A 21,703-nucleotide genomic window follows, 5' to 3' on the forward strand; every position below is an offset into this window, starting at 1 on the left:
CGAGCTATAACTGTGTTGGGATGCCAACACAAATGTCTCCGAACACCTCCCCATGTCAGAAATGCTTTTTGATGTGCACTCAGGATCCTCCAAAAACAATAGAAACTAAATTTGGTTGAAATCCGACGGACTTGATTTTTGGCCGCCATTTTGTTCAATGGCGGACATTTTGATACATTTGAAAATAGATTGGAAGGGAATACTGATGCTAAAAATGAACTGTGGACCCTCCATTTACCCCAGAACCCAAATGTTGTAGATATTTTAACACTTTGAAATATTTCGGTATATGGCGGCCATTTTGAAAATGGTGGCTCTAAAAAAAAATTTGATGGTGGAAATAGACTTGGGGTCACTAAAGTACCCTAGAAATGGAATTTGAATGAAATCCGACAACCTTGAGTTTTTGACGTTTTTTGGCCGCCATCTTGAAACGGCGGCCATTTTGAAAATGTGAAAATTTGATTGCACCCCTCCTAGTGACCCCCTATCAGCTCACAGAGTTTGAAGTGGATCTGTCGAAGCACTTTCACAAAATCGGTCGGACAAATTTCTCACTAAAGAAGAGGAATAATAAGAATAAGAAGAAAATAATAATAACGAGCTATAACTGTGTTGGGATGCCAACACAATTGTCTCCGAACAGCTCCCCATGTCCGAAATGGTTATTGATGCCAGACATGCACTCAGGATACTGAAAGAACTCTAGAAACTAAATTTGGCTGAAATCCGACGGACTTGATTTTTGGCCGCCATTTTCTTCAATGGCAGCCATTTTGAAAAATTTGAATATTGATTGGAAGGAAATACTGATGCTAGATATGAATTGTGGACCCTCAATTGACCCCAGAACCCTAATGTTGTAGAGATTTTAACACTTTGAAATATTTCAGTATATGGCGGTCATTTTGAAAATGGCGGCTCAAAAATAATTTTGATGGTGGAAATGGACTCGGGGTCACCAAATTACCCTAAAAATAGAATTTGGTTGAAATCCGACAACCTAGAGTTTTTGACGTTTTTTTGGCGGCCATCTTGAAACGGCGGCCATTTTGAAAACTTGAAAAGTTGATCGCACCCCTCCTAGTGACCCCCTATCAGCTCACAAAGTTTGAAGTGGATCATGGAAGCAAAGGGGCATTAGCTGTGAAAGTGATGGCAACCTTTTTACTCAAAATGTCTCAATGACATAGGAATATATATTAATGTCTAGTAAAAACATTTATTTTGTACAAAAACAAGAGAAACCTAATATAACGACGATAGATTGTCGCTTTTAGTGTACAGAAATACATAAGGAAGAATTATTATCTTGCAAGACAATAATTATTTAATTACCAAAATTCATGTGATATTCATACACATTAATGTGCCTGTTTTGAGGTTTAAAGGTGTTTGAAATAATTAAATACTGGTGTTATTACTGAAATATACATGTATGATATGGAGAAATTTTCATTTAATTCATTTTTGGTAACAAAATGACAGCTAATGCCCCTTTAAGAATAACTATCTTCAATGCACATCATAATAACCTTATTGTTTAGCTTTAAAGAATATTGGCTACAAGGAATCTTGATTATCAATATTAAACATATTTTTAATTTCTCTCAAGGAGTTCCTTATAAACAAACATAAAATTATGATTATAATATACATAGACCCTTGTGTCTTTCAATCTGTTAGACTGTTCCCTTTTATTGCTTTTCTTGAAAGTTGTGTTAAAAGAATTGGTGGTCTTGAAAAAGGTTGTTGTAGTGAACAGCAAAGGTCAACTGCTTTTAAGAAGTCTGTGTACCTTGTCACCAAGAGCAAGGATAGAGGTCGTGTGGTTCTGCATTTCACAGGGTCAGTTAAGGGACTAAAAGAATACAGTGTTAATGCCAATTATTTCCATGAATAATGAGAGACATCTCCCATCTCTTGTTAAAGTTTTCTACTTCAAAGATTTTGTGGGAGATGAGAAATACTGTATTTGATGCACAGAGACACAAAATTAAAAGTGGAGCTTGTTGGTCCTTAGTGACATCTTCCTTGCAGTATTTCATATGCCTTATAAAGCTTGCAAACACTAGTGTGGATAGAGCACGTGTACAGATGTTGTGTACACACCACTACCCTTCCACTGTCTACACACACACACACACACACACACACACACATATATATATATATATATATATATATATATATATATATATATATATATGTTTTACCGCCGTCCCGTTCCAATTTGATATCCTTTACTCTCGGGCGCTTTAAATCAGAGACGGGACACTTTTAATTTTGATAAAGTTGATTTTCCTTTATATTCACATGCATAGTATGACTCAAGTCTCATATACTGACCGACAACCTCCAACCCCTTACGTTGCATTGTAGGACGAGTCCGTCCCCTTCATTACATGTATGATGTTGAAGTTTGGAATATAGATTGATTGGTTGATAGATTGATAGATAGATAGATTGATTGATTGATTGATGTTTTCCGCCACACTCAACAATTTTTCAGTTATATAGAACAGCTGTTATGAATTTTTGGTCCTTTTTTTTTAAATTTTCGTTTGATAATCAAGAATTTTTAGACGATCGTGAGTTATTCTCTGCTCCCCCCCCTTTCCCTTCAGAAAAAAAACACACTATGTGTCTGATGCTCTTAAGATTCTTATGTGCAACAAAAATGAAGTTCAGTAAAAATTTTGGCAACTTTCTTGCATATTGTAATGAAAAAAATAATCTGATATTAGCCTTAGATTGCAAAAATAATATATATGTCTCTGATATAAAGCCTACCAAAATACCGTGTATTGACGGTATGACGTCACAGTTGCAAAAGCGCGGTAAATTATAAAACTGATGTTTAGGAAAAAAATCATGACATCCACAGCAAAATCTTTACGCGATCAATCATTCAATTTCATGGTGCACGTAGTGGTTCCTTAATGTCGATATCGTTTCCCTTGCCTCTAATAGATTATCAAGTCTTAGATTATCATTTTCTTTCAAATTTCTTCAAATAAATATTCATAAACCGTTATTAATAACGTACTATATTAATCAATGAAAGAGAAGGTAAATAAAGTAAGTAGAATTGTAGAGTCAAATTATTTGATTCAAATAAATGCAATTTCGCTAGAATCAGATAAGAAAACGTCCATTCGTATTCACTTTAAAAAGAATTTGATGCAGGCCTATTTCTTGTCGCTGTAAACGATGTGGATTTTTAAAATTAGAGTTTACGTTAACTAAATTAATCTTTTGACGTTTCTCGCGATCCATATGTGAAGCGACGTTGATAATTGACTTACATTTAGAAATTTGTGCACAGCATATAAAGAAATTTACGTATATATCTGGAGATGGGCATATAGGAGGAGAAGGTAACAATTTACTCAACATCCCAGATCGAAACAAATATATGAACTTGAGGTGTATTACAACCCACCATCTACCCAAATTAAACGAACAAAAATTGCAGTCACCATTATCTATATTCTAAGACACATCAGCGTTTGTCCGCAGGTTGCATTTGAGACGTATAATATTAGTACAGTTCATACATGTGGCTTTGCTTTAACACAAAGGGGGGAGGGGGGTCGACAAGCAAAAACGAAGAAAGAAAAAAACCCACACTCACTGTTACTCTTGTTGGCATAAAGCGACTTAGTTTGTTGATTTCATGATATTTTTAAACTACATTTTCCATTGTATGCAAGGTGAAGATAACGAACAGTGATCAATCTCATAACTCCTATAAGCAATACAAAATAGAGAGTTGGGCAAACACGGACCCCTGGACACACCAGAGGTGGGATCAGGTGCCTAGGAGTAAGCATCCCCTGTTGACCGGTCACACCCGCCGTGAGCCCTATATCCTGATTCTACATGAAAGGCATATTTGTCATAAAAAGTGGAAAAGATTGGTACCCAATCCCAAGTTCTATTTGCCGTAAGTATAATTCTTTGTAGTATATGTCATGCTCTGGTGATATTTGTAATTATATGACTCTGGCCCCCCATGTAATTATACATTTTCTTACAGAATTGAACAAATTCAATGATTTGCAGCTTTCCAGAAAACATCTTTTTAACATATAAAATCTTTCTGAAATTAAGACCAGTTAGGAAAGCAAGTTAACTTCAAGCAACAATTCATTTCTTATTTTATAAAGACCATTTCTAATTAGACGGTAAAAATTCTTGCAGAAATACATTGAATCTTTCAGCACCACACTGTTTCAGTCTGCTTGTACTTAATTGACTTCATTACTTTTGTATATGTGACAATTTCACTTCAATGTTTATATAAGAAAAAAAACAACGTATCGTATGAGTTATATGAATTTGATATGGAATTATTTTTAAGTCCCCTGTAAACTGTCATCCACCACCAAAATACCTCACTGTTTGAACGAATCAAAATTCACACCCTTACAGTGTATGCATAATTGTATTATATTGTAATCAATTTGTTCTTGGTATTTTCAAAGATTTAACAGGAAATAATTCTGAATCATAACTCTTTTGTAGATAAACACTAGCCCTAGAAAATTTTTAATGACTATACAGTGTATATTACATATGTGTATGTAAATATTGCACATGTATTTTGTGTCCTTCAATAAAATTCATAAAATATAATAAAATGAACCCTTATATGGCCCCATCATGTCCTCAAGAACCATGTTTTAAAACCCTATACAACAGTATTCACAGTTTTGTCATTTCTGTTCCTGTTGATCTACTGCAGATTTGAATGACCCATTCTATTTTGCATTTATTTCTCCTTGAAAGGGGTCCAAGATCCCCCTTTAAAAATAAAAATTTATGTGAAAAGTTTACTTTGACCATTTTCCCTACTACAGGTATACCAAGAAAGTCCATAAATATTCTATATGTACGGTATATCATACATATCTATGCATATCCTTTTCATCAAATTTGCCTCCCATGAGGCTTTTTTCCTTCAATATGTACTGTATGAGAACTACAGGTATCTATCAAACACAACTAAATGACACTTTCAGAAAATTTATCATGTTTTATTAGCAAACACTTTATCATTATTACACTATTGATAGCCTCATTGTCATATATATATATATATATATATATGTGTGTGTGTGTGTGTGTGTGTGTGTGTGTGTGTGTGTGTGTGTGTGTGTGTGTGTGTGTGTGTGTACGTGCGTGCGTGTGTGACATTGGAAAGGAATTTTTTTATGTTGAGTTCTCTGTATGTTATCTTTGGGTCAAGTCATAATATAAATTGCCACATTTATTTATCATTGAAATTATTTCATTACTACATTAGTCATAGACTTTACATCACACTTACAAAAATGTCTTACATTGGTTTTAGCCGAATTTCCATTGGTTGATTTTAACTGCACAAATATGTAATGATTTATATTTATTACAACATGGATTTTCAATGACATTAGTGATGACATTTCTGTGGTGAGAGTATATTTATCATTTTCTCTGTATGTTAACTTTTGGTCCTGTCATAATATAAATTCCCACATTATCTATCATTGAAATTATTTCATTACTACATTAGTCGTAGACCTTATATCTCACTTACAATTTATCTTAATTAATACTGGATTATTACTTTAATTTTAAAAAATGTCAGGTGTTGAACTGATATCTATATTAGACATGTGTTTTAATTAAGTTACACTACATATGGATTTGTTCTCTTTGGATTTTCTTTTTTGAGCCACTAGTTATTTGTATTGGTGTGTAAACACAAGGTGTGAATCTAGGAAGGTGTACAAAGTTATATGTATGATTTAATCTAGACCATATCATGGTCATTGATACTCATATGACTTTTTAAAATCCTGTACCAGATCTATATGTTCATCATCTTCAACAGCATGACACTGGGAGCAAGCATGACACAATTACTATCTATTTGAAAAATAATTTTTGAAAGTGCACCTCCACAATGTTAATTTGGGGGAGGGGGTGGGAGAGGAGGCACTTCTCTTTAAAAGATTTGTTTGCATAGATCAACAGATGTATTGATATAATTCTGAAATACCTATAACCAAATTAATGCGATAAAGATCTAGTGATTGATATTAGCGATTCCTCAAGCACTTTCATTTTAGAAACAATTTCAAGATAGTTATAAAAACGAAATTAGGCTTTTAAAAAAATCTTCGATAGTCAATCTTTAATCTGTGCCTGTAGTATTTCACTGAAGATGTACGTACACTTAAACTTTATCAACATGTCTATGACACTACGGACAGTTGACGGACTTTTCAAAAGATACGAGATCTCTGAGAAAATCCGAGTCACTAACCTGGTTGTTTGAATGTTGTCGCTTTTTCTGGACAACCTATCCATCAGTAAAGAAGTTCCTGGCGTATCTTGTCTTTCCTGATTGGATTCCCTCTCAAATATGACAACAATACGCAGAAATGTGACCCTGATACGATAAAATCTTCCTCCTGTTTCCACAGATGCCTCGGCATCATCATCACTACGTCGATGACACTCCGTTCAAAATCATAGTCCAATGTCAAGGCCAGTAGTGTCAATTTTTAATCAGTCTAAACGTTACACAAAGTGTAGAAGAATTTATTTCTACTAATTCTGGAATAATTAAACCCTACGTGGCCACCCTATCTGCTATTTTAGAAAACCGAATCACACGCGTATAGTAACTTGCGTTTTTCTGCAGAAGTTTTGAAAGCCTGTTTTAGTGTCATTATTCGTAGGGGAAAGTAGTCCCGGGGATTTGACACTGTACGGAGTTTGAGATAAACACGACTGAAGAAGACCGGTAACACGGTCGAAGTCAATCGGATCACACGCTCGTCCTTTTCCGTAATCGGCAAAAGACTCGGACGTGAATCGGCGCAAGAATTGCATCAAACCGATTCATTTCTTTGCCGGAAGCGCGCATTTGGAAGAGGTTAAAAGACCAGAATCGAATCCCTGTATAATGTGTTAATTACATTTTCACCACAGATTCAGTTTTGGTATCATTAATGTCTTATTCACTCTAATACATACACATATAAGTGGAAATTCATAGTGGTAGAATACTAGATACATTTGAAAGCTCGCGTTTCATTTTGTAACGTACGAGTGTGACGTCATATTTGCATTCGTGTACACATGGCTGCAGAATCTGATGGAGCCGTTCCACATTAGAGGTTCATTTGCGATTGGGTCGAAATATTTCTACAAAGTGTTTAGAGTTTATATATATATATCACAGAAATAGTAATTCACTCTTAAATGAACATAACTGCCCTAAGTGAAGAAATATTTAATATAAAGCACAGGAAATATCACTTATTTGGATACCCACTTCCGCCTCTACGCGGGGTTGAACTCACGACCTGCGAAACGAAATTTCCTAGCACCATGTAACCAGCGAGCCAGACCGCTCGACCATCTAGGCAAGTCAAAAACCTTGCTTTCGATGACGATGGAATTCTCGCCACGCTGTCACACGCTACACGGTCATTGAAATTGGGAATTGGGATACAGTTACTTAATGTCCATTTAAGAGTATCATACAAGATACACGTTGCATTTGAAATATTATATATATCGTGTTTTTAATTCATAGGTATTGCCACGCGATACAAGTACCTGAAAACTGTATTTGGTAGACGTTCCAAGATCATAAATAAACTGAAGTATGCTGGCAGTCAAGCAAACAACGCCTCCTGGGGATATACCTTCCTTACAAGGGTAACTGTAATGAAAGGCGATGATAAACAACAGTGTTCAATCTCACAACTCCCACAAAAATTACAAAATAAAGAGTTAACAAACACGGACCCCTCGACACACCAGATCAGGTGCCTAGTAGGAGTAAGCGTCCCCTGTCGTTCACATTCGCACTTAGCCCTATATCTTGATCAGGTAAACGGAGTAATATGTAGTCAAAATCAATGTGCCAAGAACGGACTAACAATCGGTATGAAACACGTCAGACACACAGCAAGGTTAAGGTGTCCCGCGTAAAGTTAAAACAAACATCATGCAATGTACCTCGGTGCACTTCACACTATATGACGTCACAATATAAAAGTACATCACGACGTACAGGTCTATAGTTTTCTTTGATAATTTATAAGTCTACTATTCCTATATATAGTATGTGCACGAAAGAATGTAAAGTAATCTTTAAATTACTTTGTGACTTTGAAATCGCCCCCGATGTGCATAGTCATTTGGAATAAAGAAAACCAACGCATGTACATATCGACTCGGCACAGGTGAAAGATGACGATATTTTATTTCGAGCAAGACATATTCCTAAAGGTGACTAGTTGCAGATTTAGGATTTTGATACGGAAGGTAGAATATTTTGCATCGTTTAGATACGATTTGGATGTGAATGTGGAAAATGCCCAACATTTGAGTTAAGATTATGGAAAATGCTATATTTGAGAGGATATTGTATCGATCCATATCACTTTTTAAATTTACCATTTCAATGTCAACATATCAAGCCCAAGCTGCAAATGATTTGAGTGCATCTTTCACATGTGCCGAGGTGATAAACAACTAAAAGTCTAGCGGATAAAAACTACGTACTTGTAGTTAAGCGAAGGATTTTCTCACGTGATACGATGTTTGTTTATGTATTGACAAACGATTTTTACTTTTAAAAATTCGACGTTTGGAAGAATTTTACTTTTATACGAATATGCTGTTATTACTTGTTATTTTACTCGGGACATCTTAAAGTTCATAAGAGACGGTTTTTAACAATACTTTTCTCTCTCCATAATTATAAACTTTGTTTCACAGACTCCTCAAAAATGCTTTTTAAGATTAATGACGATATTAACTCGAAGAAATCGAAGTGCAAAGGTAGTCGGAATAGAAAATCGTTACCCGATTATCGTTCCTTATTTCCTGAATTTGTGACGTCATAAGAGACCACACTCAGATTTGCGAATCAAAACAAAAGCACATCCATAGACGATTTATTCACAGCTGGAGAAGTTTTTGAATGGGGAACCATAGTTCGTTACACAAGGATATAACTTTGAACTCATTATTAATGCAAATACCAGCCACATCGACGATTTTTCTTCAGAGGACGAACAAGATAGATCAAGGTCCTATTTATTCCAAATCGGTTGAAATAATACTGACTGGTTAATGATAAATGTATGATAATTTCAGAGTACATTCTCTGATGACAATAAAAGAAATATAGATAGTTATTACTTCCGCTTTTTTCAACCCCATGCAGACAAGCAGTATCCGTTGTTGTTTTTTCCAAAAGTTGAAGTAATTGAAGGTTGACTGACAGAAAAGGTGGGCACCCCCTCATCCCCCTTTGGTTTCATGTGCCCAAGTTCCACCCTGACTCGGATATATTCTATAGCCAGATCGGAATTTCCTTTGCACAAATCGCGAGCGCCGCATTTTGAATTCATTTTCATAGAATTTTTCCAAGAATCGTGTGCAGCTATTTTAGTTTAAGAGGTGAATTATATAATAATAAATATAAATGTCTACTTAACATTCTTTTACAATAAAATTTGCGACATTAAGGCCTATTTGAAGAATAATTTAATTAATTTTTTGTTTTAAATTTTGCCCCCAATAAGGTAACCAACGTGCAAATTAGTGCTTCATTTAAAAAAATCATCACCCAACTCTTGCATGACGGTAAAAATCGGTTTATTTCATCTGATATAAAAACTTGTAGTTTCATGATCGCTCCACCATTTGCTTTGAACATTCTTTTTAAACAGAAAAGAGGGGGGGGGTGTCTGATAATGCAACTTTCAACTTACACATGTGTAAAGTTAGACATATTCATCTTCAATTTATTTACTTATCTACAGAGAAAAATATTCTGATCAGAAGAGCTTCACATGACTATTTCAGAGTCAAATTTCATTTCAAAACAAATCAGATCATGTTCAGATACTAAATTATGAATATCTGTACTACCGTCATTATACAGTCAACGTTTAGTTTTGTAGGATTTTCTCGTCTTCGCCGTGCTTGCAGTTGGTCTGTAGTCGAAAATAGTTAGAACTGCATCTTCTTGAAGATTTAATTTCATAAATCCATTAGTTTTTGCCAAAGTAGAGTGTATACAATAACGAAACTGATCCTCATCAACCCCCGTAATCATGTAAAATGATTGTGAAACAACTTCGAGTTCTGTGTTCTCGGTGTAGATTTCACACCCAAGTCTTTCTGAACGTTGGATCATTTAGACAAAAGTATATAGAATTACCCGATTTGCTACATTACAGTTGAATGTAAGCACATTGAACATTTTGACGGCTAAAACCCGCAGTTATTAGTATAAACAAATACACATTTGCGTCAGGTTGGTCTCTTTTGACGTCATAAAGCAAGGGAGATAAGTCATCTTCCTATTTTGATACTTCACACCATAGCAACATTTGACGATCTGTAGAGTCTGTTACCTTACGATTTTTTCTGAATGACTTATTTACATATATTAAGTAATTAAAGAAGAACACATTTTCGTGCAAAACATTTTTTTAAAATTGTCTCCTATGACCTTTAACCCCGCTGTGCAGCATTTGACCCAATGATAGGTTATATGGGCAAGCTGGATCATTATAACAACCATAGAATTTACGAAATGGTGGCTTTAACTGTTGAAACCCCTGTTGAAACATCAACTTGTTTATCAGTAGTCTTCATCGATTTAAAACTGTTCATACACCGAACAAGCTCCTGCGTATTGAATCAGTTGAGAGATATAAAGACCATATGCAAGTGATAATGGAATATTGCTACAAAAATATGGGAACTTGACGATGGAAAAGCTGAAATCATCCCGCTTATCGTAAATTTAAGTTGTTAGTTTGCCGTCAATATCCATTTTCAATAAAACATCTAAGTATGAAGCAGATGTGGAGGCACCCGTGGTGTCTTTTATCTCCAGTTCATAGGGATACACATATATCGAATCGACATATGCATGAAAATGATTATTGTTAATAGATAAAACGTCGTCGATATATCTAAACGTCGAGTTGAAGGCCACAACAAGAGATTATTTTTCTTGTCATGTACAAGCTTTTGAATAAACTCTGATTCTTATGAATATAACACAGGTCAGCTAACAAAGGAGCACAATTCGTGCCCATGGGAATTCCAATAGACTGTTGGAAGACCTGATCACCAAAGACTAAGAAGAAATTGTTATTGATGAGCTATTTTCTATTTCAACTTCAGGGTACTTGTGTGTGGGATCAGAGTGGTGTTTAACAAAGTAATGACCGATCACTAGATACGAATATTTCTTTTGTCCATCTCTGTTGAAGAAGCAACTGTCTGTGATGTCAAAAAGTCTAGTCTTTAATTTATCGTGAGGAATGGTCGCCTAAAGAGTTGAAAACTCATACGTTTTGATGTTGTTGATTTTAGAAAGGTTTTGCTATTTCAAATTTCCTAAAAGTTTTTTTTTTTAGAATCCTGATTTGATTCACACCACGTCTGGCATATGTAGTCGCACAGTACGTTTGAAGTTTCTCCTTCACAGCTGTTAATATTTTCGTGGGGAACAAAGATAGGAGTTTGGTAGATTATTTACTCGATCCAGCAATCGAGTTTAGGAATCCAGTATAGGTAATTTATATCCATACATCGCATTGACTGGGATATTAAATGTGTCTAAAACTGAAAAATGGTTTCAAAGAATCTTATTCTTTCAAAGGGCAGTTGGAGTTTAAGTACAATTACCAAATGTGATAGTAAAATACAGAATGGGCCTTACAAAAAAGACAATGTTGTTACAAGTTTTGTCAGCTGGAACTAAAGTATATTCCTCGTGTAACCTATCTAATTCTTTGATCACTTCTGGTTTACTGTACACACAAGTATATCTTGTAAGTACTTTTGTTTTGATGAGTCTAATGTGGGATTTTGGTATTCCTCTTAAACTGTTAATCCATTCTGACATGTTCTTCATTTTCAAATTTAGCCCATCGCCTGCAATAATCTTCGACAGAATTCATAACACAGATGAAGTTGTAATATAAAATAACTTATAATGAGGTACCCTTAGTATTTATAGAAAAACCCATCGTAAATAAGACATGAGATGTATCTGTATACATGTACTTACCTGGACCGTTTTGATGGCCTTCCATCACAAGCGTCTCGAATGTTGCTGAAAGGATCGGCACCGTCTTTTATCTCAGAAGGGTTCATTGTCAACAATGTTATGTTTTCTGTTTCTTTTATTTTGCATGCGATTTCTTGGGCTTTACTGCTACATCCATCTAATAATGGGTTAAATTTTTAGTTTTATTCAAAACTGCATTTTGTTAACATATAATACAGTGCATAAGCATATCTAAAACTAGAGTTGAACGATACATGTAACTGAAAATTAGGAAACTCATTAGTAATTGAACTTATCATACTACAACGAACTTCTAAAGAGTAGAAGAAGACCCCTCTTTTTTCAGGTCAAGGGTCAATTTACTGTGGGCATACAGGAATATATTGTCAGCTTGATATATCGAGAACCCATTGCTTGATAGACATTAAACTTAGTATACTAGTATAACCATAACCGTAAATGATAGGAGGATGAAACCTTTTCTAAAACATAGAGGGTAATTAGTAGAAGCGAAGAATTTAAAATGAAGAGATTCGGTGTCCCCTAAAGGGAGTTAATGCCTCTTTATGTTTTGCGATTTATTCGTAAAACATGTCGAACTTGAGAACGGTTTGTCGTAGAGACATGGGACCAACTGGAATAGGATCGGTGACCTTTGACCTTGAAAATTAGGTCAAGGTCAATGTCATCAGAAAAGAGGAAAAAATAGCACTTTTTATACTCTCTTTCCTGCTTAAGATAGCGTTGAAATATTATATGGGTAAGTATTGACTTCTTGATTGGTTTTGATAGTATGCATTACAACTTTGAACTTTGACCCTTTTGTGAATTTCGGAGACTCGCGTCGCAAACATTGTTATCGCTACTCCTACTTAACGGAAAGTCATAGAGACACGAAACCTTCGCTAATGAATTCACAGTAAAACCCTCTTTTAAAGAAAAAATAATCAAAGGGATACGAAACCCTTAAGCATAGTTATTGCCCCTGAAAGTCTCCAATATCATTATCTAAGCCTATAACTTTTATATTAATATCGATGAAAACATGGGACCACTTGCATTAAGACCGATGACCTTTGACCTTCAAAATGAGGTCAAAGGTCAAGGTCATCATCAAAATTATTTTTTTTCCATTTTCAAGGTCTTTCAAAGTATTTTTAGCATTGAGAAACTAACGGAAAGTAACCGAAAACCCCTAAACAAATCATTGCCCCTGAATGTCTTGATTAACGTTTTTAAGCTGATAGCTTTTACATTAATATAGATAGAGACATAGGATCACTTGCATTAAGAGCGATTACCTTTGACCTTTAAAATGAGATCAAGGTCAAGGTCATCGTAAACATTATATTTAAGTTTTTATTATTTTAAATTATTATTAAATTTTCAAGGTCGTTTTGAGTTTCGTACATCATCTTAAATATCTTTTTTTAAATCATTGTAGGTGGAAAGCCCTCTAATTGTTCGCGAACAATTAGGATTACTAGTTATTATGGTCTTCCGTCTTCATCGGAAGACCCTTCTATTATTCTATTGTTGATTTTTCACTTTTCTTATTAGGGTCTTCCGTCTTCAGCGGAAGAACCTTCTATTATTCTATTGTTGATTTTTCACTTTTCTTTTTATTAAGGTCTTCCGTTTCAGACGGAAGGCCTTATAGTGATTGTACTGTTTATTATTATTAAGGTCTTCCGTTCTTCACGGAAGACCTTATAGTGATTCTACTGTTTCTTCTACAAACATATTATACAAAAGAGGCCCATGGCCCACATCGCTCACCTGAGTCACCTTGGCCCATATTTCAAGATTTTCCCAATATATTCACATCCATATTGTGATCCAACACGCCGCAGGAGGCATGATGTTTATATATTTGAATCTGTATTACGTCATAAAGCTTTCATGTCAATGTAAACTTTTCGGGCCCAGTAGTACGTAAGAAGATTTTTAAAGATTTTCACTAATTTGTATCTAAAGGTTTGATCCCCTATTGCGGTCCACCCTACCCTCGGGGTCCGTTATGTTTACAAACTTGAATCTGCATTATGTCAGGAAGCTTTTATGTAAATGTAAACTTCTCTGGCCCAATGGATCTTAAGAAGAATTTTTTTAAAGACTTTCCCTATATATTTCTATGTAAAACTTTGATCCCCTAATGTGGCCCCACCCTACCTGGGGGCAATGGTTTTTACAAACTTGAATCTGTACTATGTCAGGAAGTTTCCATGTACATAATATGTAAATATAAACTTTTCTGGCCCAGTTCTTGAGAAGATTTTTGAATATTTCCCCTATATATTTGTATGTAAGACTTTTTATCCTCTATAATGGCCCCACTCTACCCCCGGGGGCAATGGATTTAACAAACTTGTTATATCAGGAAGATTTCATCTACATGTAATTTTTCTGTGCCAGTGGTTCTTGAGAAGAAGATTTTTAAAGATTTCCCTATATATTCCCATGTAAATCTTTCCTCTCCTATTGTGGCCCCATCCTACCCTCAGGGGGCCTCGGTTTTAGCAAGCTTGAATCTGCATTATCAGGAATCTTTCAAGTAACTATAAACTTTTCTGGTCCATTGGTTCTTTAGAAGATTTTTTAAAGATTTCCCTATATATTTGTATGTAAAACTATGATTCCCCATTGTGGCCCAATCCTACCCTGGGGGCCATGATTTTAACAAACTTGAATCTTCACTATGTCAGGAAGTTTTCATGTAAATTTCAACTTGCCTTGCCGAGTGGTTCTTGGGAAGAACATTTTAAAAGATTTCCCCTATATATTTGCATGACAATAGTGTCGCAAGGTTCAAACATGTCGAAATGGACCGTTATTTATCAGACATCGTGAAAATTTATCAAAAATGAAAGGGGTGGTCTTGTATTTCGATATAAGAAGAATTTAAAAAGTGTGTTTCATATATTTTGCAAGTAAATCAAAATGGATTTTCCCTGCGTTCACAAATGCTTATTCAGATGCCGTTACTAGTGTGTTATTTAGGCTGGTCTTTACTTGCATCAGTTTTTTCTTTCATTCTTTATTATATTCTAGGGGAAAAAAACTGTCCAATTTTGCTTCTGGTGATATTTTTGAAATGTTTATAAATTCAATTACTACATTTTAGAACAATAATTGGCAGAATAAATGTGTTACAAAAAGAAATGGTCGAAGTGGAAATGTCTATTCAATGAACCATAACAGTTTTTAGAACAAAACTAGTAAAATATACATGTAGTTTTCTGTATCACTTTCTTTAACCTGTATGGAAGCATGAGTGAAAAGTGTATATGTATTTGTGTTTAAAATAATTAAAAGGTAATGATAAAAATAAAAATCGATTCAGGAACAGAAATGACCGGGTTGCTTTAAAAGATGTTACCTATCATAGAGATAGCAGTACAAACATACTGGAAAAAATGACATATGGAATGCAGAATTTTCAACAACAACAAAAAAGAAGCACTTTAAAATGTCAAGTGTATATCTTCAATGTTTTAATCACATCTATAATGTACAAGGTCTGCAAAATGTCAAGTAAAATCTGTGAGAGGAGTTGGGTACATAAAATAGATACCATGCTTAAAAAGTGACAAAGTTCAACTACATCATGCATATGTAAATTTTTCAAAGAATGTCCGATCACTTCCAAAAAGACACATGCATGCAAGGTGAAGATAACGAACAGTGATCAATCGCATAACTCCTACAAGCAATACAAAATAGATAGTTGGGCAAACACGGACCCCTGGACACACCAGAGGTGGGATCAGGTGCCTAGGAGGGGTAACCATCCCCTGTTGACCGGTCACACCCTCCGTGAGCCCCATATCCTGATCAGGTAAACGGAGTTATCCGCAGTCAAATCAGTGTGTCAAGAACGGCTTAACAATCGGTATGAAACACGTCAGACAGCATTTGACCCAATGCGAGGTTGTATTGACGAACTAGATCGTTATAACGACCATAGAATTTGCGAAATGCTGACTTCAATCGAGACTGTTGAAATCCCTGTACCATCAACTTGTTTGTCAGTGCATATCTTTAATGCTTTCATAAAAGCTGTACGAGGTCTGAAGGATGTCAAATAAATCATGTAAGAGGAGTTGATTACAAAAATAGGTACCGTCTATTCAAGACATCCTTAAAGTGAACGGTTAAAAATATCTGAGAGAATGAAAATAATGACCAAAGATAATTTTACCTGTTTCAGTTGATGTACATTCCGGATTAACACATTCTTTAATCTTCTCTATCTCAGCTATGTGTCCATCCTCAAGAGTTAGTGTTTTTAAAGAACCACTTGAAGCGCCCTCTTTGAGAGTGTTTATTATGCCATTTATTAGAGCTTCATCGCTGTTTTTGTGGGAAATCATAATATGAATAGGGATTAGTTTTGACTGCGATGCAATGCGTTTTGGACAGTATGATTTATACATAATATCAGATGGCCACTTTTGAATGATAGCCAGTCTTTTGGCTATAAATGTAGCCATTTTATCACAATCATTTGCAGCTGCATTTTGTATACGTGTATACAGTTGGAGACGTTTCACTTCCTTAGTTGGAAATGAATTAGCAAAACATGTTTTGAGAACAGGCCAACTTCCATGGAGAGTCTTGGAAAATGCATCTACAAATGCTCCTTTAATAGTCCAAAAGATATTCCAACAGTCACCAATGCTTAGATCACGTAGCCCGATCACAGTTGAAGGTTGACGATAGCAGTCAATATGCGTGCGAAAAGCCCATTCTTTAACATATTCACAAGAAACGTTTATTTGAGGATACATAACGTGTGCCAGGCTTTCTTGTAGGCACTTCCTTACAGCATCAACCCATTTCTTTCCATTTTTAGAGAATTTGTGGTAATTATTCTCAAATCGCTTGCAGTATTTTTCTGCGTATGTTATTGCATATGGATGCGCAGTTGATTCACAAGATATGCGGGTCTCCAAACATCTTCGATACCAAGAACAGTTATTTCCGTCTGGTGTATAGCAGTGTAAGGGGATGACAGACTTCCATGGTAAGAGGTTTTTTTCAGGGTCACATTCGCACGTTGAAACGCCTGGGTTGTTTGGTGTGATTGAACAGTAGTACCAACAATATTCTGCATATGGGTCTTTACACTGCATGCCTATTGATTTAAGAGTAGATCTTCTCATGCAGACTGCAGCCTGATATTTTCTGTTCGGGAAATAATCTGAAGACACACACTCTGTTATTCCTTCATTGCCGTTGTCTCTCTCACACTGAGAATAGACACCGGATATCGCCATCATACTGAGACAAAGTACAGTCACACAGGTAAACAAACTACGCTCCATGTTTATGAATTCTACGTCTTCCTTCTTCGTATTTGAAACCTCAAACTCTGAATGAAGGGGTTTAAACTTATTGAAATGCATACATTATATTACTCGATCAAGTGAAACACTTTAGAGGCCTCAATAGAAAGAACGTTGCATAGATAGAATGTTAAAAGGTTTATTTATTATATAGCATGTGCCCGGTTCATATTCAAAAGACTGTTTAATTATGATGACAGTCATGCAAAACTCAATATTTAAGTCTTTTAATGAAGAATCATAGTTACCGATACTTCTATTTCATTAAAGGAATTATGTCCAAAAGAAGTTCACACCATTTGTCTCAACATCCATTTTCAGCACATAACATCAAAAGTGGCGTTTTTCTTCTTTAATTATTTTTTTTTAAAACAGTCGTTATGTGATTGTTTCTTTCTTTCAGAAGACATACCGTGTGTAGGTCTATTTCTAAAGTGTACTGAAAAGACCAATATATTGCATGAACTTAAATTCTGTCCAAATAGAGTCCGTATCAGATACGGTGGAATCATTCGTGACGCTTAAATAAAACTATACCAATCAATGTAAGTTTATTTTAAGATAAGTCCCTACTCGATAATTTTTTTTATTAAAGTATAGATTCTTCACTGAAACCATTAGAATAACACCCAATGTAACTAAAAAGACCAAAACATGCACATCTTGACAGCTTACTTTTCTGACCAGAATCTCCTGTAGACAAATTTCAACCAATTTCAATATTTTGAAGATCTCAACACACTACTGAAGCAAAATTTTCAGATCTATTTATTTATCAAATATTACACTGAAGAATTAATAATTAATGTCTTTTTCATAGATTAGGTTATAACGATGAAAATTTGTGGGGGAAATTATTACAAAAATATACAGTCTTGGACATATTTTCGTGATTTCAGTCTACGTATTACTTCTTCGTATTTTCTAAGTAAATTGGAACTTCAAAGTCTGTATGAAGAGATTTAAACTTACTGAAATGCATAGATTACTTCATATATGCTCGATCAAGTGAAACACTTTAGAGTCCTCAATAGAAAGAACATTGCACAGATAATTTGTTAAAAGGTTTCTTTATTATATACAAAAGACTGTTTAATTATGATGACAGTCACGCAAAACTCAAGATTTTTAAAAGAATTTTAATGAAGGATCATATTTACCGGTACCTCTATTTCATTAAAGAAATTATGACCAGTACAAGTTCACACCATTTGTATCAACATCCATTTTAGCACATAACATCAAAAGTGGCATTTTTCTTCTTTAATTAATTTTTTAAAATAGTCGTTTCGTGATTTTTTCTTTCTTTCAGAAGACATACCGTGTGTAGGTCTATTTCTAAAGTGTACTGAAAAGACCAATATATTGCATGAACTTAAATTCTGTCCAAATAGAGTCCGTATCAGATACGGTGGAATCATTCGTGACGCTTAAATAAAACTATACCAATCAATGTAAGTTTATTTTAAGATAAGTCCCTACTCGATAATTTTTTTTATTAAAGTATAGATTCTTCACTGAAACCATTAGAATAACACCCAATGTAACTAAAAAGACCAAAACATGCACATCTTGACAGCTTACTTTTCTGACCAGAATCTCCTGTAGACAAATTTCAACCAATTTCAATATTTTGAAGATCTCAACACACTACTGAAGCAAAATTTTCAGATCTATTTATTTATCAAATATTACACTGAAGAATTAATAATTAATGTCTTTTTCATAGATTAGGTTATAACGATGAAAATTTGTGGGGGAAATTATTACAAAAATATACAGTCTTGGACATATTTTCGTGATTTCAGTCTACGTATTACTTCTTCGTATTTTCTAAGTAAATTGGAACTTCAAAGTCTGTATGAAGAGATTTAAACTTACTGAAATGCATAGATTACTTCATATATGCTCGATCAAGTGAAACACTTTAGAGTCCTCAATAGAAAGAACATTGCACAGATAATTTGTTAAAAGGTTTCTTTATTATATACAAAAGACTGTTTAATTATGATGACAGTCACGCAAAACTCAAGATTTTTAAAAGAATTTTAATGAAGGATCATATTTACCGGTACCTCTATTTCATTAAAGAAATTATGACCAGTACAAGTTCACACCATTTGTATCAACATCCATTTTAGCACATAACATCAAAAGTGGCATTTTTCTTCTTTAATTAATTTTTTAAAATAGTCGTTTCGTGATTTTTTCTTTCTTTCAGAAGACATACCGTGTGTAGGTCTATTTCTAAAGTGTACTGAAAAGACCAATATATTGCATGAACTTAAATTTTGTCCAAATAGAGTCCGTATCAGATACGATGGAATCATTCGTGACGCTTAAATAAAACTATACCAATCAATGTAAGTTTATTTTAAGATAAGTCCCTACTCGATAATTTTTTTTATTAAAGTATAGATTCTTCACTGAAACCATTAGAATAACACCCAATGTAACTAAAAAGACCAAAACATGCACATCTTGACAGCTTACTTTTCTGACCAGAATCTCCTGTAGACAAATTTCAACCAATTTCAATATTTTGAAGATCTCAACACACTACTGAAGCAAAATTTTCAGATCTATTTATTTATCAAATATTACATTGAAGAATTAATAATTAATGTCTTTTTCATAGATTAGGTTATAACGATGAAAATTTGTGGGGGAAATTATTACAAAAATATACAGTCTTGGACATATTTTCGTGATTTCAGTCTACGTATTACTTCTTCGTATTTTCTAAGTAAATTGGAACTTCAAAGTCTGTATGAAGAGATTTAAACTTACTGAAATGCATAGATTACTTCATATATGCTCGATCAAGTGAAACACTTTAGAGTCCTCAATAGAAAGAACATTGCACAGATAATTTGTTAAAAGGTTTCTTTATTATATACAAAAGACTGTTTAATTATGATGACAGTCACGCAAAACTCAAGATTTTTAAAAAGAATTTTAATGAAGGATCATATTTACCGGTACCTCTATTTCATTAAAGAAATTATGACCAGTACAAGTTCACACCATTTGTATCAACATCCATTTTAGCACATAGCATTAAAAGTGGCATTTTTCTTCTTTAATTAATTTTTTAAAATAGTCGTTTCGTGATTTTTTCTTTCTTTCAGAAGACATACCGTGTGTAGGTCTATTTCTAAAGTGTACTGAAAAGACCAATATATTGCATGAACTTAAATTTTGTCCAAATAGAGTCCGTATCAGATACGATGGAATCATTCGTGACGCTTAAATAAAACTATACCAATCAATGTAAGTTTATTTTAAGATAAGTCCCTACTCCACAATTTTTTGGTTATAGTATAGATTCTTCTCTAGAATAACACCCAAAGTAACTAAAAAGACCAAAACATGCACATCTTGACAGATTACTTTTCTGACCAGAATCTCCTGTAGACACATGACCCCTTCATTCATCAAACAATTTCAATATTTTGAAGATCTCAACACACTACTCAAGCAAAAATTTCAGATCTGTTTATTTATCAAATACTACGTTAAATAATTGATAATTAATGTCTTTTTCATTGATTAAGTGATAACGATGAAAAATTGTGGGGGAAATTATTACAAAAATATACAGTTTTGGTGATTTCATGGTTAACCACCTTCTTTTCTTCTTTACAATATTTAAATCTGTTGAATTTTGAAAGTTAAAAGAATATCACGCCTCACAGACTTACATTGTACTTCTTCTGTAGCATGTCTACCCCTACCAATAACCTTAAACTTGAAAGAATGTTATGGAGATATATTTCTTCAGAAAAATAGCTAAGTATCTTCATTTGTTTGTGTTAAGACACAATAGAAATCTCTTTATATTCAAAGAATAAACTATCCCGTGGGGATCCGGGTTAGAATAGGTCCTCAGTACCCTTTGCTTGTCGTTAGAGGCGACTAAATGGGACGGTCCTCGCGGTGGTCGAGATGCTAGAGCGTTCGCCACGCATGCGGAAGGCCGCGGTTAGAATCCCTGCCGTGACAGACCTAAGTCGTTAAAACAGATAGTGACAGTTCCATCGCCAAACGCTCGGCATCAGGTGTGAATGTCACGGGTCCTCGGAGATGACCTTAGAAACGGATGTCCCGTGTCACAGCAGGTGTTGCACAATAAAGATCCCTCCCTGCTCAAAGACCGTAGGCGCCGAGCATACGCCTAAATTTTGTAGGCCTTCACCGGCATTGGTGACGTCTCCATATGAGTGAAAGATTCTCGAGAGGG

The 21,703-nt window shown here is 34.6% G+C and overlaps 1 protein-coding gene across 1 annotated transcript in view; it reads right to left on the reverse strand.

Moving 5' to 3' along the window:
- The window catches only part of LOC125646260 (uncharacterized), a 140,368-nt gene extending 122,929 nt beyond the window's left edge, over positions 1–17,439 (reverse strand). The window contains exons 1-3 of the mRNA XM_056140983.1: positions 16,314–17,439; positions 12,113–12,269; positions 7,621–7,726 (exon numbers count right to left, since the gene is read on the reverse strand). Of these exons, the coding sequence (XP_055996958.1) occupies positions 7,621–7,726; positions 12,113–12,269; positions 16,314–17,439 (1,389 nt within the window). The remainder of the gene's footprint in view (positions 1–7,620; positions 7,727–12,112; positions 12,270–16,313) is intronic.
- Positions 17,440–21,703: the final 4,264 nt, after the last annotated feature.

The sequence above is a fragment of the Ostrea edulis genome, chromosome 6 (genome assembly GCF_947568905.1).
Source record: "Ostrea edulis chromosome 6, xbOstEdul1.1, whole genome shotgun sequence".
Classification (NCBI taxonomy): Eukaryota; Metazoa; Mollusca; class Bivalvia; order Ostreida; family Ostreidae; genus Ostrea; species Ostrea edulis.